The 21,864-nt window shown below is 51.1% G+C and overlaps 1 protein-coding gene and 1 long non-coding RNA gene across 2 annotated transcripts; one reads left to right on the plus strand and one right to left on the minus strand.

The window, feature by feature from the left end:
• Positions 1-374: 374 nt before the first annotated feature.
• Positions 375-4,469, minus strand: LOC128078716 (uncharacterized). Its single transcript, XR_008205758.1, has 2 exons — positions 1,627-4,469; positions 375-811 (listed from the first exon to the last, which is right to left on the minus strand). It is a non-coding gene; the product is annotated as an uncharacterized LOC128078716 (long non-coding RNA).
• A 2,316-nt stretch (positions 4,470-6,785) lies between these two features.
• On the plus strand, positions 6,786-14,134 carry RPN1 (ribophorin I). The gene is made up of 10 exons (XM_052679205.1): positions 6,786-7,115; positions 7,424-7,488; positions 8,828-9,134; positions 9,331-9,540; positions 10,453-10,645; positions 10,973-11,072; positions 11,320-11,458; positions 11,653-11,772; positions 12,221-12,466; positions 13,538-14,134. Exons 1-10 carry the CDS (start codon positions 6,801-6,803, stop codon positions 13,718-13,720), a joined length of 1,878 nt encoding a protein of 625 aa, XP_052535165.1. The 5' UTR covers positions 6,786-6,800; the 3' UTR covers positions 13,721-14,134.
• Positions 14,135-21,864: the final 7,730 nt, after the last annotated feature.

Raw genomic sequence — 21,864 nt, forward strand, 5'->3', positions numbered from 1 at the left:
CACGTGATCGCGGGCTACCCGCCGCCATCTTATGTTAGTGGGGCGGGGGCGAGGCCGGCGTGCGAGAGGAGACCGCGCGCTGCAGTAAGGCGACTCGAATGTATTCGTTAGCAGTGTTAAACGTTGGAATGGGCTGCCCGGGGAGGCAGTGCAGGTATTTAAGAGGTGCGTGGACATGACACCAAGGGCACTGCTTAGTGATGGTTGGATGTGATAATCTGGAGTATCTGTTCCAGTTGAAACGATCTGATGATTGTGCAGGTCTGCGGTTCACAGCTGAGCCCCAGGACGGCAGCTTTGGGCACAGCAGCAGCTGGTGGGGCGCAGCACTCCTGGCCCTGCCAGTTTCCTTTAAGGGAAGGCACACGCTGGGCTGTTAGCAGCAGGCGTGAGAGCTGTGCTACAGAGCGTTCCCCTGCTCTCATGCCTAAAACTTGCATTTTTTTTTTGTTTTTACACACTACAAAAAGCAGTCAAGGCCCGTGGGTGAGATTTCCTCCTTCCCTCTCTATGGCAGAGCGATCCTGGCGCCATCTATTAAGTGCTTTTGTTACACAGAGGATAGCCTTGCACTGAGTTCCTGTGTTACTGGCTTTCTTGGCACAATCAGCAGCTGTGTCATGCAATAGCCATCCGTGATGAGTTTCTGGTCCACTGTGGAAATGCTGCATTTGCTCAGGCTGACGAGGCAAAGTCCTGCTGCCTTGAAGAACACGTGAATGCTGTCATTCAGGAGAATGAATGTCTGCAGGGAGCACCTTGTGATGTAGCCCGGGTGCTTGTAATTTGGCACAGATGACAGTTAGGTTGGCTGTGGTTGAAAGCAAAGAGACAGTGGTAAGAAAGAGGTAAATGGAAGTGCTGAGTGGTGGCTTCTGCGTTTTACCTGGCTGTACAGACAGCACACACACTTCCCCACCAGAATAAACATGGGGCTCAGGAGACACCAGAGCATTATGCAGTGAACAGCACAACTAAATGCTGTAGCCTGTGAAGAAAATAGTGTTTCACATCTGACCACTCAATTGATAATATAAAAACTCAATGGAACCTTATAAAAATTGATTGGTTTAAAGCACAAAGCCAATTGTTCCCAATCACTAACATTGCTTACAAGAAAGAAGTTTGCTGCCTTTGAGGAACTTTCACAGAGATTAGCAGATCCATCATATTATAGTAAACAAACATTTACCACTGCAGAAACCTCAACATATTTCAGGCACTTATCCCATGAACCAGGAAGTAAGAAACGTCTCCAGCTTTGATTTGTTCCCTTTGTGACATCTAATCTCTGTCCCATCCAATTAGGGATAATAAAACACCATCTCTTTGCGTGTCCTTGGACTGAAAGGGATCCTCCCCTTCCTCTTGCCAGTCCATGAAATGGCAGTGAGAGAAATAGCCTGAATACAAAAGCACTCATTATGTGCTGATTTCAGAGGGGCCTGCAGAGAGATCCAGGGGGGTAACCTGCACCTCGGCTTAGCTGATGTTTCTCATAGTTTCTAATGCACTCACACACTTCCCATGGACATACGGCCACCTCACCTTGGACCATCTGTGATGTTAAAGCTTGGGGGCAGCCTGCTCATTCTTCTAGTACTTACCCAGCATATTTTGGCTCACCTGAGTCCTGCAGTCCCTCCTCCTCATTGCTGGTCACAGCCCTGGGATCCTTTGTTGCCTTTGTTACCCAAAGTCTGGAAAAATAAAGCTCCAGCTGACCGTCCTGTCATCCATGTGTGAAGCTTCCTCTCAGGAGCTTTGCAATGTTTTTCTATTGCCATCTTTTGCTTTCCAGGCCAGCTTCCTCAAATTATCATTATAATGCTAGGACTTGCTAAAATAAAATTTAAAAAAGGAACTAAGCTGCAGCAAACACACAATATCTCCTTTTTGTACTCCAAGCCAAACCAGATTCACCCTGCTTCTTCTGGCATTTTGTTCACTAGAAATCTGCTCTTACATGACCACATAAGCATTTCCACTGGCAAAAGCACAGCTGTAGTCTTTCGCCTGCCCTCTTCTCTAATCCCTGCCTGCAGTACAAATACTGCTCTGGTAATCTACTGATGCTTTCTCCTTTGCAGTCCTTAGCTGATTTCTAAATCTTACAGCAGCAACACATGAAAGTAAAATTCCAGCTCTTGACAAGACTAGATCACCAGATACCAACCACAGGAAGCGACTGCAATCATGTTATCTTATGCCAGATCTCTCTAATCCATGCTTCTCGAGGTGCAGGGAATGCTAGGTACAGCACAAGGGATTACTGGCATCTCTGCTCACTGATGAAATGCAGCTGCTGGAGGCTGAACATCATAAAAACAAAGCATTGATAAAGGGTCTAAATGCATCTGTTGAGGCCTGAGACTCACAGGGACATTCTCTTAGATCTGAGTGCCTATGCTGGCTGTGGCATGGCAAGCGGAGAGAAGCATTTGCCTCTGTAAAATGTAAAGTGCCAAAGTAAAACAGCCACCACACAGCTTTGTCACCACCACAGCGACCTGGAGCCTGGACTGGTGGGAGCCAAAACCAACAGAAAACTCAAGTGTCACAGGACAAAGGCAAGTTTTTGTAGTTCAGACTTCAGGCTAGGGAGCAGAAAGGTGCCTACATTCCATTCATGTCAAGAGGCCGTCCCACAAATAGTGACGGTCACTTGAGAACCTGTGGGTCTCTGAGTTGGCCTCCCTGGTACAGAGATTCTCCAACAGCAGCAGCTTCCCACTTCTTACGCAGTGCTAAATACTGGGTAATTAATTTTTACAGCTGCACTGGCAGTCTGCCGGGTAATTTTACATGATTGGTCTCAGTACTCAAATGGAAAAGATGATCCAGGGGTGAAGTAACTTCCCTGAGGCTGAAGTGAGTCAGTAACCTTGTCAGATCTAGGTCCCTCTAAATAGGGACGTTTGTAAATAATGTTTTAAACCCTAGAAATTCTATAAAAATAGAGAGCAGTGCACACAGCCAGCACGGAATGGCACAGACCTTTCAGGAATCAAGCTTTTGTTACAGCAGCTTGTTCTGTTCTTACCAGGTTCTGAAGCCATGAGAGCGAAGGTCTGGTGTGTCTGAGATCTCCCAGCTCATGACATAAGTGGATTTGCAGCCACAGGGCCAGGCCAGACAGGCCTGTAACAGCCTGCAGGACCATAGGTTGTATCCTGCCACTCTCCCTTGCACTGACCAGCCGCGTGAGCCCCGCAGCCAGGCGGTTTTGTGGCAAAGGTGGCTGTGTCATGCTGTTGTTGTACCCAGAACGTGTCACACAACAGAACCCTGATGCCATGTGAGCGCTGCAAGTGGGATATTTTATGGTACAGGTGACTTGCAGGCAGCTTCTTTAGCAGTCAGTCCATGCCAAAAAAGTGTCCCATAGGCATTTCGAAGAGGGGAAGCTCTCCTTGAGTTGGAACCAAACCACCTCCATACGCTTTCTGCAGGTCCGTCCTGGATGTGAAGGGCCAGACGTGGTCTGCAGAGGCCCTGGGGGCTCTTTGGGCAGAAGGGCTTGGCCACATACCATAGCACAACACCTTTCTCACAATCCAGCCCCCTCCCTGCAAGCACAGGGTGCTGCATACTGGCCTCAGGTCCATCTGCTTCAGTTCTTTCAAATCACAGATTTTCGCAATCCCCTCTTATCTGCTCTAAAAGGAGAAGTAAGTTCTGTATCAATAGCAACCGTATAATTTTGTGTGCATGTTTTTGAAGAGTGTTGCAAAGATACTCAGCCTTGAAGGATAAGGGTGTGTGGGCAGTGAGGTTTACTTTGCTCTATCTTGGACCACACTTTTCAATGCTTGGTGCCCCAGCAGCTGCAATTTCGATCCCAGGGAGTTATGACTCATTGTTTGCAAATCCTTGAGCCACCAAATTGAAGGTATGTCCAGCAAAACACTATCATCTAAAACTGAAATGGTTGTGGCTGGATGTTAAAGCTTCAATAGTTACTCCAGTGCTCAGAACTGGTTTCATGTCCCTGCTTGAATTTCTGGCAAACAGAAAACACACTCCACAAAAAAAATAAAAAAAGAGCTTCCAAGATAAATACACATCAAGTGCTCTCCTTTCTTGAGAAAAGCTGAGAAGTTCCGTGCAAAGATAGGAGCTCAATTATTGCACCAACAGAGCAAGCAACATGGGACTATGCCTCAGCACGCCCTGCTGACACCAAACACAGGATCACGGCCCTGGGACTGCACTAGATATGAGGTGACTCCTAGCACCCACGTTTGCAGGGCCTTAAAGGATCAGAAAGGAAAACGCAGTGCCACTGACGACGGGGGTCAGACCGAACCACACAGCCGGACTGATGCGCGCAGCTCCGTGCGCCAGCGGCGTAGCGCGCGCTATTCACCAAGGGGCGGGGCTGCGCTACCGCACCGCCCCCGCCGCGCTCCTCGGCTTGAGGGACGCTTGGACGCCCCCTGGCGGCGGGATGCGGACACAATGGGCTGGCGGGGGCGAGCGGTGCTAAGCTGGGGCAGAGTGAGGGGCATGGGCGCGGAGCGGCACGGCAGGGAAGGCTGGGGGACGTGAGCCGTAGAGCTTGGCAGGATAGCAGCCTCCCTGCGCTGCTGGCGCTGCGGAAAGGTAGAATTTAACATTTCAAGCCAAGATTTGCACTCTGTTCCCCTTATGCCTTCTCTGGCTTTGCAGGATCCAATCTGCCAAAGGCATTTTCAAGCAGGGGTGTGATGCAAAGGGCCGGATCACACGTTAAGAGCGGTTTGAATGTTGTGTGTTATCAGGCCCTGCCAGCACTCGGAGGTGCGTTAGTGGCAGCTGTGATCACACCCTGATTTTCTCATATAATCAAACTTGCTCAGTTCCTGTCTCCAAAGTATGGTCTGATCCTGCAACAAAACCCAAACCCAGCCGAACTGAAGCCATCTCTTCAAATGGGCAACATCCCCTTCTATGCTCAAGCATTTCACCTGCTTGTGTAGATTTCTTCTACAAGCAGACCACCAGTGCTCATCTGTAGCCATTTCAGTTACATTTCTAGTAAGCATTAAACATCTAAGCAAAAAATTTCTACTTTTTGTACAGATAAAGCACCCTTTAGCATTGTCTCTGTGGAAGCAGGACACATTTTCAGGGCTTATGAACACAGGGCAGCAGTGAGCCCCAAAGAGCCCCCTCCAGACCCACCTCTCCTGAGCCCGAACCAGAAATCACAGCACGTTTTCCTTGGCAAAAGCTGTGCGTGAGTTGTGCTGATTAGCTGAAAAATGAGGTTGTAAAAATAACAAAATTGGATTTATTTTTTTTTTTTCTTTTTTCCCCATCTGTTTCTCAAGGGCCTTAGCAAGGCTAAGCAAACTCAGCTGTCAGTCTTACCTATAGCCTCAGGGCTGGGACTGCAAAACCTCAATGGTCTGGGGCTAATGGAGAGAGAGGAATGCTTCTGCATCCCTCTGGCACACTGCTCTTGCCCCTCAGGCCCAGCAGATGCTGGGCTGGCACCAGCTCCATCCCCTCCCAGTGCTCAGTGTCCCTGAGGGTGACACACTTTCCCTGCACCACATCCTTTGCAGATGGCAGAGGAGCTGAGCTACCTAGCTGGGGCATGGGGACCGGCTAAGACAAGGGATGCTGGCCCTGCAGCCTGGAACAATTAGTGTGCAGCATCTGGCCAGGGTCCCGCAGCACTTCTCATGTTTAAACCCAGCCTCTCCCTTCCTGCTTGAGCAGATGTAACCAGCAAACCTAGCCAGAGTTTCTCTTGTGCCTTCTGAGAGCCTTAACTCAGCACAAGTAGCTGTAGCCTGGCACCATGTTACACCACATCCACGCTGGGTGCAGGACAGCAGTGAGAGGGGCCTGCAAGCAAAACCTGTTCTGCAAGCAAGAATCCTAAAAGCAGTGGCTTTTGAGCCTAAGGATAAATTTAGACAATGTGGTAGAGCTGGGAGCAGATGCTACACAGACTCAGCATGACTCAATTATCACAGTTAGAATGGATCTGAGCATGGGGTGAGCGTATCACAGCCTGACTCAGAGCTCTCTGGGGTCTGGGATGGGTCAGGTTTAGAAATGCCGTGTTTGCCAGCTAGCTCAGAGTCAGCATCTGGGCCAAATCCAACTTTTGGCCCTGGATATAACAACTGAAACCCAATTATCTTCAGACACAATGGAATGTGTATTATTTCTTTCCCTCCATTTGCCAGGAGAAATCTCCCTGAGGGAGAGAGGGGAAATAAAGGCAGTCTGGAGTTCATTTACTCCCTGTGGCACAGAGGCTGGGGTTGGAGGAAGGGCAGGGACAGCTGCTCCTGGAGAGGACACTTCCACACAAAACCCACACGGACACTCAGAGGGAGCTCTAAAATGCAGCAGTGCTGTGCAACGCCTGGATCAGAGCCAGCAGGCTGCTTCAGAGGTGATGCTGTTCAGAACGTAACACACCACGAAATGTCCCACTTCGTTTCACCGCTGCCAAGGGGCCGTGTGACTCCAGCTCCAAACTCATGTAGGAAATCCGCTTCCGATCCGACCCTTGGCAACCTCAGCCCAATTCAGAGCATTATCTATGCAGCTCGCGTCAACATATTAAACCAAGGCCAGGCCTGAAGCACATTATGAAAACACTCACGGCCCGTTGTCCCGCGGGGCTCGCACCCACAGCGGTCACGGCAGACAACATCGCCCTCCGCTTTTCTCTGCAACACGGACAGCACAAAGCACCACGCCTCCGGCCCCGTTTTTTTACTCAGGCACTCGCACGGCCACCTTCCCCGCCGGGGGCCTCACGCGCTGCCGGGCGCCGCCATCGCGCGTCTCCTATGCCGTTGGGCGCCGCCATCTTGTGCCCTCCCCGTACAGCGCGGGCGCCGCCATCTTGTGCCCTCCCCGTGCACGCGTCGGCCATGGCGGGGCTGCGTTGCCGCCTGCTCCTCTGCCTGGCGGCCGTATGGGCCGCCGCCGCCGCCGACCTGCAGCTGGAGGAGGCGCGGCGCACCGTGGACCTGAGCACGCACCTGGCCAAGGTGTCGGCCGAGCTCAGCCTGGCCAACGCACCGGGCGGCCCCGCCGCCTCCTCCTTCCTGCTGGCGCTGGAGCCGGGCCTGGAGCCGCGCCTGGCCTACCTGGGCGTGCAGGTGAGTGCGGGAAGCGGCGGGGAGCTCCGCGAGCCGGGACAGCCGCAGCACGGCCCGGGGCTGCAGGGCCACGTCGGCACAGCGCCGCGCCCCGGGCCGCACCGCCGGGACACGTCGGCAGCGGGAGGACCTGCCGCGATCGGGAGGAACAAAGCGGGCCGAGGTGCTGAGTCCGGGCAACGGGAGGGCGGCGGGTGCTTCTTGTCAGCTTCTGCGGGAACGGCCCTTTAAAAGCCACGTCTGGGGTCCGACCCGGCTGCCTTCGGTGATTGAAAGGGCAGCGCGTTGATCGGTGTGCTCTGAAACAGGTGAAGGGCGAGGAAGAGGAGGAGAACATCTTGGAAGTGAAAGAGACGAAAGTGAAGGGAAAAAGGTGAGTGTCACCCTCAGAGGACTGTACCTGCAGTTACACATCTGGGCTGCGGCGCTGTCCGCGGGGTGAGATGGAAGTGCTCCACAGCTCCGTGCGCAAGGAGAGCCCTGTGCTCGTTGCTGAGATGTGCTCCGTGCTGACTGCAGGGCTAAGGAACACGAGCAGCCAGGCCCAGGTCCTGCTCCCCGCGGGCCCCGTAAGAATCACAGAATCATTAACATTGGAAAAGACTTCTAAGATCATCCATTCAAACTGTCAGCCCATCACCACCATGCCTGCTCAACCACGCCCCTAAGTAACATCCCGTTCCTTCATTAAAGAGCAGCAGGTGGGAAGAATTATAGCTGCAGTAATGCCTTTTGGGGTCTCAGATGACTGGCAGCAATTACGACAAATTAGAAATGCTCTTTGGTCGTGTCCCCAAGCACTGTTCTTAGTCTGAGATGTGAAAAGTAATACAGTGTGTGGGGTACTGCAATCCCTGCTGCAGGGACAGAGAACACCGTCTTGTGCCCAGGGCTCTGCTCTGCCAACTTCGGGATGCTGTGCATGGGTTGTAAGACAGGACCAGCACATTATTTCTAAGCTGTGCTGAGAAATAAAGGACCTTTTAAAAAGTGGGTCAGCAGTGCAGTGCTGATGAATGGTAAGGGAATGGTAGCTGTGCAGTTACACTGGTCAGGTGGATCAGGGTTCCTGATAGCAGGAAGCCTCATGTTGTTCTGCATGTGGGACACCAGCCGTGGCATGAAATCCACATGCTGCTCACATCACCTCAGTCCGCCTGGTACATACTTAGCAGTTTGGTGAAGCCTCAATGCGTTGTGTAGCACCCCGTTCCAAGACTGTGATCATTTTCTAACAGTACCTTGGTTTCAGCTCCTGTGGGCAAAAGCTGAAAATAAAGATTTGGTGGAACATGTTCAGAAGACAAATTATAGACATCTCAAGCACATTTTCACATGCTGTTTCTGATTCATATCGTTCTTGTCATCTGGAGAATGAGAAAATGCCACTGAAGCATGCATTATAAATGCAGAACTCGAGACAGGAGCGTAACACCATTCCAGTACCAAAACGATACCCAGATATCTGGGAAAGAGGCTATAATTGTGCCCGAACACAGTTCACCCTGTGTTTTGCCTCGTCCTGCCCTCTTGGTACAGAATAAGCTCACCCTCTTGAATGAGGCCTCTGAGGAGCAAATGTAACATTGTCCCCAGTCGCACACCATATATCCAATACAGAATCTTAGGTGTTTCCGTGCACAGGGGATCTCGCAGAGGGTTGGATCTGTTTGTTGTTTTGGGGAGATCTCACTGCCTCTTCTTCTTTGCAGTGGGAAGTTTTTCACTGTGAAGCTGCCATCTCCTTTGGCACCTGGGGCCAAGGTCCGTGTCTCTGTTGAAATGGTTTTCACGCATGTCCTGCAGCCCTACCCCACTCACATTACCCAGAGCGAGAAGCAATTTGTGGTCTTTGAAGGAAATCACTATTTCTACTCGCCATACTCCACCAAGACCCAAACAACTCGTGTCAAACTGGCCTCAAGGAATGTGGAGAGTTACACCAAGCTGGGGAACCCTTCCCGCACAGAAGACATGATTGAGTATGGTCCCTTCAAGGACATCCCTCCATATAGCCAGGTAAATGCCTGCATAGAGAAATTGTGACCATGGCACCTGGTATGTAGGTTGGGCTGGGGTGGCTCAAGCAGGAGAAATACCTTCTACCTGTGTAGAGTTTGTTGAGGAAGTTTCTCTTGGGGACATAGAGACCCGTAATTGGGAGGGGAGGTTGCTCCTCACTTTGGGTTAGTCACTTGCTTTCTCTTCCTGCTAGGACACTCTGAAGGTGCACTATGAAAACAACAGTCCATTCCTGACCATCACCAGTATGACCCGAGTCATTGAGGTGTCCCACTGGGGAAATATTGCAGTTGAAGAGACAGTTGATTTAAAGCACACGGGAGCAGTGCTGAAAGGGCCCTTCTCCAGATATGACTACCAGAGACAACCAGACAGCGGAATCTCTTCTGTCAAATCTTTCAAGGTCGGCATTTTGCATCACCTGTTCATACCGTGGCTTCTTCCTCGTATCCCTAGATTTAAACATATAAATAAATACCCAGTTCTGAGTAATAAGGGATTATTAAAGCTCTCATCTGTTTTCAGAGAAGGATCATTCCAAAAAGTCAAAAGTGGCTTTTGGAAATGGAAATTGGAGGTTATATGCCTTATTACATCTGGTGGCCAAAGAAGCTGCATATGCCAGGCATGTAGTGTCTCTCTGTGCTCTTAACCCTCCAGTCTCAAGAACTGTCTTACACCCCTTAATCAAATGCATTAACAGTTCCAGTTTCCTATTTCTACTATACAAGGGCCTTTCATCCTTTCCCCACCCTCCTGTTTTCAGAGTTGCCTTTTCTATCATAGCATGTTGAGCAATAATTGGAAACTCACCCATCCATTCCTTAATCATAAAACACTTAACAAAAGGTAAAGCTGTGGCTCTGCTAGCCAGATATGAGAAAGTATTTTATGTCTTCATCTGAACCAAAGCCTTCCTCACTGCTTGAGGCCTCCAGAATTGATTGATGTAATTCTGCTAGGTGATGCAGCCAAACAGAAATCTCATTTTGCTGTGCATAAACCAGCAAGCTCAGTGAGCTAGGAGCAGTGAGCTGGAGTGAAAAGAGAATTGCTGTTCTGGTAGGTGTGATGAAATCCCTTGCTGTCTGGAATATTTGAACCTGGGCTGGAGAAAGCCCTGGTTTTCCACATTCACTTATAGGCCAGGTAAATTGGGTACTGGCAGTCACTGCAGTGACTGATCACTTGGAATACCACGGTTTTGCCTCTTGGTGCTGAATGGCATTTTGTTGTCTCGTGGGAGCACTGTTTTCTGATGCTTTACAGCTGTTGCTGGTTTTGTCAGAACTGACTGTTGCTTCTCTTCACACAGACCATTCTCCCAGCTGCTGCTCAGGATGTCTATTACAGAGATGAAATCGGAAACATCTCCACCAGCCACTTGCTGGTCCTGGATGACTCTGTTGAGATGGAGATCCGTCCCCGTTTCCCACTTTTTGGAGGATGGAAAACCCATTACATCATTGGTTATAACCTGCCAAGCTACGAATACCTCTACAATCTTGGTGGGTGGTTTGGGCAAAGGGAATAAGAAATCTTTTCCTCTGCATTTAAAGGTGGTTGCTGTACAGTGATAAATTCAGAGCCATAGTATGCTGTACCTTAGCAATTGTTGCTAGGAGTTATTTCTAGAATATGCAAATCCATCCCTCTTTTCTGTGCTTCCTACAGGTTTTTGGAGACATCTGTTTAAAACATATTTAAGTGAGCTAGTGCCCCCTGCTGTGTGATGCATCTGTCTGAGTTCTGGTTTTGCTTCTAATAGGAGCTGAGCTTCAGGCTTGCTCCTTGTTCTCTGAAACATAACCACTCCATGGTCTGTACTCTCCTAGGTGATCAGTATGCCCTGAAAATGAGGTTTGTGGACCACGTGTTTGACGAGCAAGTTACAGATTCTCTGACTGTCAAGATCATACTGCCAGAAGGTGCCAAGTAAGTGCCATTACTCCTGGTTTGTTGCCATAGAAGATGCTGTATTGGTAGCAGATACTTTGGCTGCTTTGATGGCCTGAAGACAGTGAAACAGCACAGTGATTAGACATGTAGAGATCTTGGAAGACAGCTTTGCTTCCTTCTAGAGTGATGTTTAAATTGCATAATTGGCCTTGTGCTGGAGTCCACAGTTGACCAGCCAAGTCCCAGCATAGCCTCAGACAGGACTGTCTGGCTTTATCCACAGGAATATCCACGTGGACAGCCCTTATGAAATCAATCGTGCTTCAGATGAGCTTCACTACACGTACCTGGACACTTTTGGACGCCCAGTTATTGTAGCACACAAGAGCAACCTGGTGGAGCAGCACATCCAAGACATAGTGGTGAGCACGGCCGCCCTGCGAGGTTTGCCTGACCAGTGGGGCCTTCTCTGTATTTATCATGATGGTCAAAACATTCCTGTTTGGTTTCAGAAATGAACGCCTCCTTAACTGCAGAGCTAGTTCTGCTGCTGCCTGAGGTGTTCTGTCCTGTGCCAACGTGGGTCACTGCTCAGCATTTCAAACTTCTCTCGTAGGTTCATTACACCTTCAATAAAATACTGATGCTGCAGGAACCCCTGTTGGTGGTTGGAGCCTTTTACATCTTGTTCTTCACTGTGATCATCTATGTGAGGCTGGATTTCTCCATCACTAAGGTGCTGTATGAAGAATCCTTTGCAAATGTTAATGGCTTACTCAGGCAACGGTCAGAGATTTTTCATGCCAGTAATTCTCTCCAACTGTTCCCACTTGACATTTAAGTGGATCCCTGTTTTGGTATTCCTGCAGGGTTTGGTGTACTATGGCTAATGTGAATTTTGCCCCCTGGATAAAAAAAAAAAGATGTCCCTGATAAACAAGAACATCTGCAAACCTTTCTGCAATTTTTTTGCCTTTTTTTTTCTCTTAAGCTCTTTGTTGGGCTGTGCTGAATTTCTGAAAGGTGCTTGCCCTAGTCAGTACTTGAACCATTTCCTAGCTGCTGTCAGTTGACCTAATTGCAAAGAGTGCCGTTGCTGTAACAGTCTTGTGGCACATAGCAGGCATGGCTTAATGCAGATCAAAGATAGGACTGCTTTGATCTTTTCTTCTGTCTTCTTCCAGGATCCAGCTGCTGAAGCTAGGATGAAAGTTGCCTGCATCACAGAGCAAGTGCTTACTCTGGTAAACAAGAGACTTGGGCTGTACCGTCATTTTGATGAAGCAGTGAATAAATACAAACAGTCGCGGGACATCTCCACCCTGAACAGTGGCAAGAAGTCTTTGGAGACAGAACATAAGGCCCTGACAAGTGAAATAGCTGCTCTGCAGTCTAAACTGAAGACAGAAGGCTCTGACTTATGTGATAAAGTAAGAAATGTTAATTTTCTGAAGCTCTCCTGCTTTTGGCTCAGTCAGATATTTGAGCTGACTTGTAATGTGGTGTTTAGTTTCTGCAGCTTATATCTTTCCCTCTCCCCTGCAAAAGCTGGCTTGATCCCTGCCAGAGGGGGTGAAGATACATTTTGGTTTTTTTCTTTTTTCCACTTGCAGTAATCTTGGTTATGCAGCCACATTGTTAAACAGCTGCTTGTGCTGTTTCTTAAGCAGCCCCTAAAACCTGCTGCATGGTAGTGGTTTTGTAACAGTCTTAATGCTCACTTTGCTCATTATGGTGACAATTGGCAAAAATGGAAACCACCAACATCAGTTACGACTCTACTGCTGACACCAGCCAAGCTAACATCATCTCCCTAATCTCATGTTTTCTTCCATGTATAAATTTGATAGATTTTCCATAGCATGATGCTCCTCAAGGGGTATTTTGCTGTACCATGTTGAAAGCTGGAGATTCATGATCCCTGAGGTCCCTTCCAACCCTGGCCATTCTGTGAAAGCTGCAGTACAGAGAGCACACCTCACTGCATCTGCTGTATTTCAGAACTTACCTGGAACAGCCACCTAACCCCAAGCAGGGGATGTTTTAATCACTGAGATCCCTTCAACCAACAGACACTTTTCTTAATCTGTTATTACCCGAAGGGGTAGCTATGTCATTATAGAGCTGCTTCTTGCACATCATTGACATTAACTGCAGGGGCACATCTTCCAGCTGTCATTGTGGTGATATAGCTTAAAGCCTTTAAAACCCATCATTAAGCACTCTTTAACAGTCATTGCATCTGTCTCCTGCCAGTATGGCTCCTGGGTCCTTAGTGCCCTTTTATATCTGCACTGCTTAATTATCCATTCATGAGACGTTCCTCATAATGTGTTGGCAGGAAGAGGCAACATGCAGGGATTGGAGACATTTCTGTTTAGCACTGACTTCATCTTTTGCTGTGCCTCAATCATCTCTTCTATCCCAACTTTACTACAGGGATGTAGGATTTTTTTTGTTTTTGTCTTCTCTAATGTTCCTTTTGTCTTTTATCCTGTAAGGTAAGTGAGATTCAGAAGCTGGATGGCCAAGTCAAGGAACTCGTTTTGAAGTCCTCGGTGGAAGCTGAGCGGCTTGTAGCTGGCAAGCTCAAGAAGGATACATACATTGAGAATGAGAAGATGCATTCCAACAAGCGTCAGGATCTGGTCACCAAAATTGACAACATCCTTGATGCGCTGTAGCTCTCCAGTATAGCAGTCGGGTGAAGGGGAGAGGTGTGAAAGAAGATGAGAAGCCTAGGAGTGGATACACTTTGAGCCAAAACTCCTTCCCAGAAAAATTAAGGAAAAAAGTTGATGTGAAAAATATCTGCAAGTATGTTTTATTTTTAGATTGTTCTGTCGAGCCTGTCTGCTCAGCAACATCTGCTGTGCAGGGGACCACAGTATCATACTGTTTGGCTGGTAACAGGGTTTCTTTCCTAGAAGTGAGACTCAGCCTGGTGACAGAAGTCTCCTGCTTTCAGTTTTCCCTGTATAGATGTGCCCTGATGAAGCTGACACAGCCAGCCAGTCTGAGCACAGACATGCTCACAGCAAATCAAAATGTGTCTCCAGAAAGAATAAAAGAACCCTTTGTTCTACTTTGAGATAAAACTGCCACTGCCTTGCCTTTCCATGGTGGGACAGAGAGGGGGTGGATGAGGTGCTGGGTGTCTCCGTCCCTGCCTACAGTCCAGGAACACACAGCTCTGCCACCCTGCACAGCCCTGACTGAGGCAGGAGAGCCAAGCCCTCCTTTCCTAAAGATATGCATGCACTTAAACCCTCCCAGGGAACAAAAACACAACACACCACTACTCTGCAGCTGAGCACACCCCAGCCCTTCCAGACCACTGGTACTGCCTGTCACTTCCCTGACAGTCCACTCACCATGATGGAGTGCAGTCCTCTGCTAAACAAACACAACTTTTTACTCTCCCAGAGCTTTCTTTCTTACCTGCTAGAAGGGCACACGTTTTTGGCAGGCCTCAGAAACATCAGTAAACTCCAGTTTCAGCTCTTGCTGTTGCCCAGGGCTCTGGGCTGGTGGCTGAGGAAGCAAACAGCTTTCAAGGTGCCAATTAGTGCATACTTATTTCCCTTTTTAAAAAACATTGGGTGAGGAAAGGGAGAAAGAGAGTTTCACCACACCTGTGATAATTGCACCTGGCCCCACATCCTGCCCAGGGGCTTTTCCATGCCCTAGAATCCGAGGCAAGCAGAACTGGAGCACAAGGAGCGAGCTCAGCTCAGGGCTTCTCGGTCTGCCTGACAAGCAGCTAAATGCCCAGTAGATGATCATTAATCCATAATGCCAAAATATACAGGGCATGGGGAAATACCAGCAGCTTCTAAAGCCAGACAGGACTGCCTGCTGCATCTGAGGTGTTGTAATCAGGTCCAGGCAATGGAGAAGAACGATCAAACTGCTGATCTGAGAGGTATTGTTATATTTCCCCTTTGAAGGGAAAGGCAGTACCACTCTTCCTGCCCTGATCCCTCCCAGTAGCCTTGTCCCTAGTGAGCACAGCAGTGTCTGTCACACCCATCACATCAGAAGTCTGTGGGGGCACACAGTGTGTCACTGCTTCTGTCCCTCCCTCTCCCAGGAGCGCTGCTTGATCACTGCCATGGCTCAGCCCTCGTGCCTGCTGGGTAGCTTCAGATCCTGCATGTTAAAGGAAGCTTTGATTGCAGAGATGGCTGCTATAAATAGGGATAAATGCAGACAGCCCCAGAAAAAAGAGGCCTCTGGTCCCTGAGGAGAACTGCCCCAGTTCCAGTGTCTGAGGATAAAGTGGCCACTAGAACAAGCAATGCTTTGCTGTTCTACATCCTCGGGAAGCCACTGCCCCTGGTGCTGTGCAAACCCAGCACTGCTCCTTGAGCCAGCTCTTGCACGTGGAAAGGGCAACCCCAGGCAGGTGGTGCAGGGTTAGGTTGTGTGTGTAGCCCCTAAGCTGCTAGGGAGCCACAGCAGGGAGGCACCCTGAGCCCTAAAGCATGCAACCTCACAAAATAGGACAGCTGAGTTTCCACAACCTGTGACCATAGCCTACAGCAACACATACATTGTAAACATCACCCACAATCATTCAGCAGCAGAGCGACCTAGAAATCAGAGCAATTTCTGGATTCCTGCAAACTTACTCCTGACAATACACTAGAAAAGGAGAAAGAAAAAATAAACCAGCACCTACTGGGAGCTCAGAGCCTGGAGAAGAGCTGGAGCAGCAGCACCTGATGGTAGCAAATAGGTCAACTAGGGCTGCAGCTGTTTGTCAAGTTTAAAAGGAGAGGCCTCTGGCCTGAGAGGTGGGGTCAAAACTAACCTAAATTGTTTTGCAAAAGCCCCACTGCAGGTGGGTTTCTGGCTAGCTGATCCTCCCCCTGGTGGCTGATGTTTCTCAGGTGTTGCTGAAGAAGCAGTCCTCATCAGGAGAAGGATCAAGGAGCTCAATCTCTCTGCTGTGTGGCTCAGATTGTGCTTGCTTTTCTCCTGCACCCACTGTGTCCTTCACTGCTGCCAACTCAGCCACAGCCATTGTCCACTCGGCCACCAGGATCCACCTGAACTGTTGTTTTCCAAGGGTATCCCTTATTTCATCCAGGCTTGGCTGCTTATCAAATGCACAGAGCTGGAGCCAAAAAGGTTCCCAAAGCATCTCAGTCAGCACTGTGCAGGGAGGAAGGCATTGCCAGGGAAGAATCCAGGGAACTTAGGCTTGAGGATTCCTGGGTTTCTTTCCTTCAGCTGTGCTCGAGACATCTTACATGAGGTATGGGGGGTCCCACGTGGAGCCTCTGGCTGATGGAGAAGACCTCTATTGTCCTGCTGCAGCGGAGCTGGGCTTTTTCTATGCCGCTCTGCACAGAAGCTTTTTTGGGCTAGGAATTTCACTTGTGATCTTGTTCAAAGCAAATTGCCTGGGGAAGCTGTGGGGAATTGGGAGACATGTGACAGGGGAATTGCAGAGCAGCAGAGGGAAAAGGAAAGCTTGGATGAAGGAGCATGTAGACCCTGCAGCAGATTAGCATCTCATGGGTAATTAAAGCTGAACTCCGCTGGGACTCTGATTAGTTTTGGTCCTATGCAGAATGTGGAACCAAAAGGTTGGAAGGGCTGCTATTTGCCTCCACAGGAAAGGGAACAACACTGAGAGAGAAGGAAAAAAGAGTATGTTGAAGAAGGAAAAGGAAACCACACAAACACACAAGATTTGCCGGTGAAAGCGAGAGGCCATGATTTCAGGTCACTGGCTCAGCACAGCCGCTGCCTGGCAGGGTGGCACTGGGCTGCCCATGCTGCATGCTGGGCCCTGCTGTCCCCTGGGCCCTGCTATCCCCGCCCTGCCCTTCACACTGCTGCAGGACAGCTGGTGCTGCTGCACTGCTGCATCCCAGAGGATATCTTTTCCCTATTTGTCTCTGCTCTCCCAGTCTGCCCCAGCCAGCCGTCAGTGTGCCCAGTACAGAGGATGCTCAACACCATCCACTGCAGAGCAATGACCAGGAGAGCACTGTGAGTGCTCTGGGCCACAGTGGCCTGCCTGGCTGCTGCTGCTGCTACACGAGGACAGGCAGTGCATGCTGCTCCTGCTCCCTTGCCATCGTGCTGTGGGCCACGTCCCAGTGCAGGACAGTGTTGCGATGGATACCAACGTCCTGATGGATGATGACGTGCTGTTGGAGGATGACCACCTAAAACGGTGTCTCAGTGGAAGGTGACATCCTGGCAGAGGCAGCACCCAGAGGCCACATCCAGACTGAACAGCAGCACCAGGAGGAAAGGCAGAAGGCCGGTGATGCAGCTGGGACCCGCAGCAACACCGCCATGGCACCACGCTGCCATCGCCACCACTAGAGGCCGACAGCGCCCAGGCGGGCCATGCTGCCATGGCAACCACCCCATCCCACCATCACCTCACCCCACAGCTTGGTGGTGCCATTGCTGCACGGCCCCCAAGGCAGCAGGCATCTTCCTTTCTTCTATTTTTTTTTTTTTTTTTCAATTTTATTTTTTCTTTCCCCTCCCGCTCCTCCTTATCCAATTTGTCTTCGAGGCTGACATGAGAGAAAACCCCAAATGACAGCGCCTGCCCGGCACAGTTTTACCACAGTATCCTGAAAAAGGCATCTGGCGAGCTGATAGTGCAGGGGGGCTCCGGGCGGGAGCCCCGGCCGGAAGCGCGGGCCCGGCGGCGGTTGCGGGGCCGATGCTTCAGCAAGGGCAGCAAACAGGAAACTTCCCCAGCATGGGGAGCTCCACAGGGTCTGCCCGGCTCTCCGGGCCTGGCCCGGTGGCCCTCACCTCACCTGGGCCACCACAAGCCCCTCACGGCTCTTAGCCCACTGAACCAGCCACGTGAGCACCTGGTGCCAGACCCTGAGCTGTGCTTGGAGGCGCTGCCTCCTCCTAGGGGCTGTGGCTGTGCATGTGGAGGCTGCAGGGCTCAGCGGGATGGCGTGGGCCTCGCCTGCCATGGTGGCACAAACCTATCTTTGATGGCTACAACTTGGGGACTTCCCCAGCAAATGTTCCTTATGTGGCCCCGCGTGGTGCCCAGCCCCGTCTCCCAGCGTACCCAATGGCACTGCTGTACCAGAAGGCTCTAGGGGACATGGGGACATCCTCCTCGTGGGAACGTGAGGGCTGTGTTGGTTAGTAGCCCGTGCAGCAGGGCCGCGGGTGCAGAGCATCTCCCGGCCAGCAGGGATGTGGTTGCGCTGTGCGTGCAGCCACCGGCTGCAGAGAGCTGAAAGCAGAGACCTCAGGGGGGCTCTCAGTGTGCTGTGGGACATTGAAAGGAGGGGATCCCCTGCTGGCACCTCTCAGAGCACACAGGAAGGCAGCAGAGGAGTGACGAGCACATGGTGAAAGCAGTGCTGTGTGTCATATCAATCCTTCCTCACTGAGGGAGGCAGACATCAGTCTGGGCATCGGACTCCAGGCACTTCTCGCCCTCTGGTTCTGAACCTGGAGGGGTCCAAGTCCTGCTGGGCTGAGTCATGGCCAGAGAATGTGGCACCCCAAATGTTCTTTCAGGGTGAAAGTCTCCTGCTCACTGCTCACAGAGCAGCCTCACAGTGGTTTGGAGCAGGGAGAGGGAAGGGAATGCACAGCATCTTCCTGGTAAAGTCAATATGCTTTTATTGTGATCTTCCGCACCTTTGGGAAATCCTACAGGCTGGGGAGGATGTACTGAAAAAACAAATCCAGATGGCATACGTTAGCAGGAGGCAAGAAGGACAAGCTATGAGCTCAGGTAGGAGGACCAAGTACTATCACTGAGAGCTGAGTTATGTTGATGCTAAAGGGTATAAGAGAATCAGTGAGCATCCTAATAGAGCTCACAGTGCTGGGGCTGCTGCTTGGCATGTATGAAACATGGCATCTAAAAAAAGGAACTGGCAGGACAGAGCTGCAGAGAGACTCAGCATTGTCCCGATAAAGTGGAGCAGAGCTGAGAAAAGGGAGACACTAATTACTTGCTACCACACATGAATAAATCTCCCCTCTCTGAGTGAGGATATGGATCTCCAGCAGGCAGCTGGATGCAAAATCCTCTTTGTTTTATCCCTGCCAACAGCCTGGAGCATCATGGCAAAGGGAACAGCACTGCCTCAGGGGGAGCAAGGACAGAGCACAGCTCTCTCCTTGGGAGCACACAGAGAGGAGGAGGATGTCCTGTGGGCAGTGACTCTGAGTTGCCCGCTCTCCTTCTCTCACTGGGTCCTGCACCCACAGCGTACCCTGCTTTCACCGGCACAGGCTGGCCAGTGCCCAGAGCCAGCTCTGCCCGCTGGACGTTTTGGCCTTGACCCTGGGACCTCCCTGTGCTAAAGGAACAGAGCAGGCAAGCACCTCCATCAGCCCCCGGAGGATTTGCCGTTCCCTGCTCACAAGCTCTGTTGCTGCTACTGCTGCCCTGCAGGCACGGCAGCTTGCGGCTGGCCCTGGGTGCTGCACATAAACCAAACCCTGCAACAATCCCACCCTGAGCTCCCGCGGGGCAATCACGCAGCTCCCGCACAGCCCCAGGGATCTTCCTGCCCCGCAGTGAGGCTGCCAGCCACCAGGTGTCCCTGCAAGCCCACGCTTGGGTTGCTTCATTCGGAAGGGATGGGGATCGGGCAGGGCAGAGGTGACTCTCGCCCTGCAGAAAGGAGGGCTGGAGAGAAGCAGCGCTCGGCTCACTGGCACCGATGGGGAGCAAATCCACGGAGCAAATCCCCCACCTACCCTCAAGGGCTGGGGACCGCGGGGACCTTGGGGAAGCGGGCAAACCTGGCCTGGGCAGAGTCCCCCAGAGATGTGCAGTGATGTGATGCTTCAGGCAGCAAGCACTGCCCATGGTATTACTCAGGCCTGTCTGGAAGGCATGTCTCCCACCTGCAGAGGTGGGGCATCGATGGGACATGGGCTGGCTGCACACCTTTTGTCCCCTTCTCTCTCCACGAAGGCTGCAGGGGGTGATGCAGACCTACAGATGCAGCAATACTGGGAAAAGCAGCATCAGCCCCCCACATGCTCCAGTATCTGTTTGAGCACTGTCTGCCTTAGTTTCCGCCCCTCTGACAATCAGACATTAATCTCCCTCTCCTCGCTGTCCTGGTTCATTTTTATCACAGTTCCGTTAGTGCCAGGCTGAGCTTTCCGGGCGCTGGCGGGGCCCTGGGGTGCTCCTTGTGCCAAACCCCACCATCCTCACAGCCAGCAGCCACCCGGCTGAGCTCCTCACCACATCAGGATACAGAGCCCTGCAACCAATTCCGGACAGGCTTATTTCAGCCTTCTGGTCAACCGCAAGCATGGGGGGTTTCACAAACACGGTGTGCCAGCCAGGGTGCACTGGGGCCTGGCCCTAAGGCCCAACCGATGTTCTGGATGCTCCGTGGGACCACAGCAGCAGCGAGATGCCCCCCAGGCTCCCCAGAACCAGAGGTGCTGCTGCTGGATGCCTGAGGTGTGCTGTATCTCTCCAACTCCCAACCTGGCTTGCAGCACTGCAGCTCTTGCAGTAGGCTAGGCAGTGAGTTTCTACCTTCCCCTAGCAGCTTGTGTGTACCCACAGCTCAGCATAGCACTGCTACACTGGGCACAGCCATGCACAGGCCAGCTCCAGGCCCATGGGTTACCCACAGTGGAAGAGCTGAGTGATGACATGCGCTCGTGTTCCCCATGGCTTCATTCTCTATCACAGTTCACAAGTTATCACAGGGGAACAGAGGCTGTTGTTGCGTGCCGCAGGGCAAAGCTGTGGTTTCAGCTAGGACCTGGGCAATCACTGCAGCTCACTGGCATGGCTGCAGTGAACACCCCTGACTCTCTCTCTCTTACCACCCCACACAGCTTGAATGCATCTCTTTATTCAGTTATATTTGGCTCTTAGTAATACAGGTTTCAGCAAAACTCAGAAGCAGGAGCACTGCTGCTGTAGGGACTGAAGGGACATAAAAGGGCTTCTCCTCCCTCCTTCCCCTTTTCCTCTTTACAGAAACAACCTCAAACCAGTTTCAGACACCCACAGCACAACCTATGTGCAGGAACCAGCTGCAGAGGGGGAGGCGCATCCTCATACAGAAGTGCTGTCTTTAGCACAGGCATCATTCTCCTGTGCCAAGAGACTGAGCCCAGGTGCCAAACTCTGGGAAATCCCATGTAAGGCACACAGGACTCGAAGCATCACCCTGCACTCTGAAGAAGCAACTGTCCTCCAGCCTCATCAGTATGCCTGGGTCCACCACCATTTAGGACATGTATTTGGGCAGGAGGTGCCACCTAGCAGCTGGCTGCTCAAGTCCGCGTGTGACCTCACTCTGTACAGCTGCACCAGAGGAGCTGATGCCAGTCCCAGAATGCAGGAGAACTCTGGGGTGCAGAACCACACAGCAAGGCAGGATCTTTGTCACCTCTTTCCAGGCTCTTCAGGTTTTACCTGCTAATTACAAATTATCACTTCCGTGCATATATTACCTGTTTACCTGCACACCCCTATTTTCCCAGACATTGCACCATCCCTCCCCACCATGCCCTACCTCCCCTCTCCCCATGCCCTAAAAGGGCAGGTGCCTCTGAGCCCACCCTGCAGCCCAGCAGTGTTGGGATACATGGGGAAGTGTTCCCTGGCAGAGTGGAACACAAAGCAGCAGCACCTGCAGTGAGTGCATCCCATGTGTGTCAGGAGGCAGAGGCTGCTGAGAGATGTGCCTCTCACCTGTCATCAGTGCATCTTCTTCTCTTTAAGGTCCTATTGTGCCCCTTGCAGAATACTGGGAAGCTTTGCCAGACTAATCCTACCCGGTATCCACCCCATCTGGACTGGGGAAAACAATGCAAGCCC

The sequence above is a fragment of the Tympanuchus pallidicinctus genome, unplaced genomic scaffold (genome assembly GCF_026119805.1).
Source record: "Tympanuchus pallidicinctus isolate F22 unplaced genomic scaffold, pur_lepc_1.0 scaffold17, whole genome shotgun sequence".
NCBI lineage: Eukaryota > Metazoa > Chordata > Aves > Galliformes > Phasianidae > Tympanuchus > Tympanuchus pallidicinctus.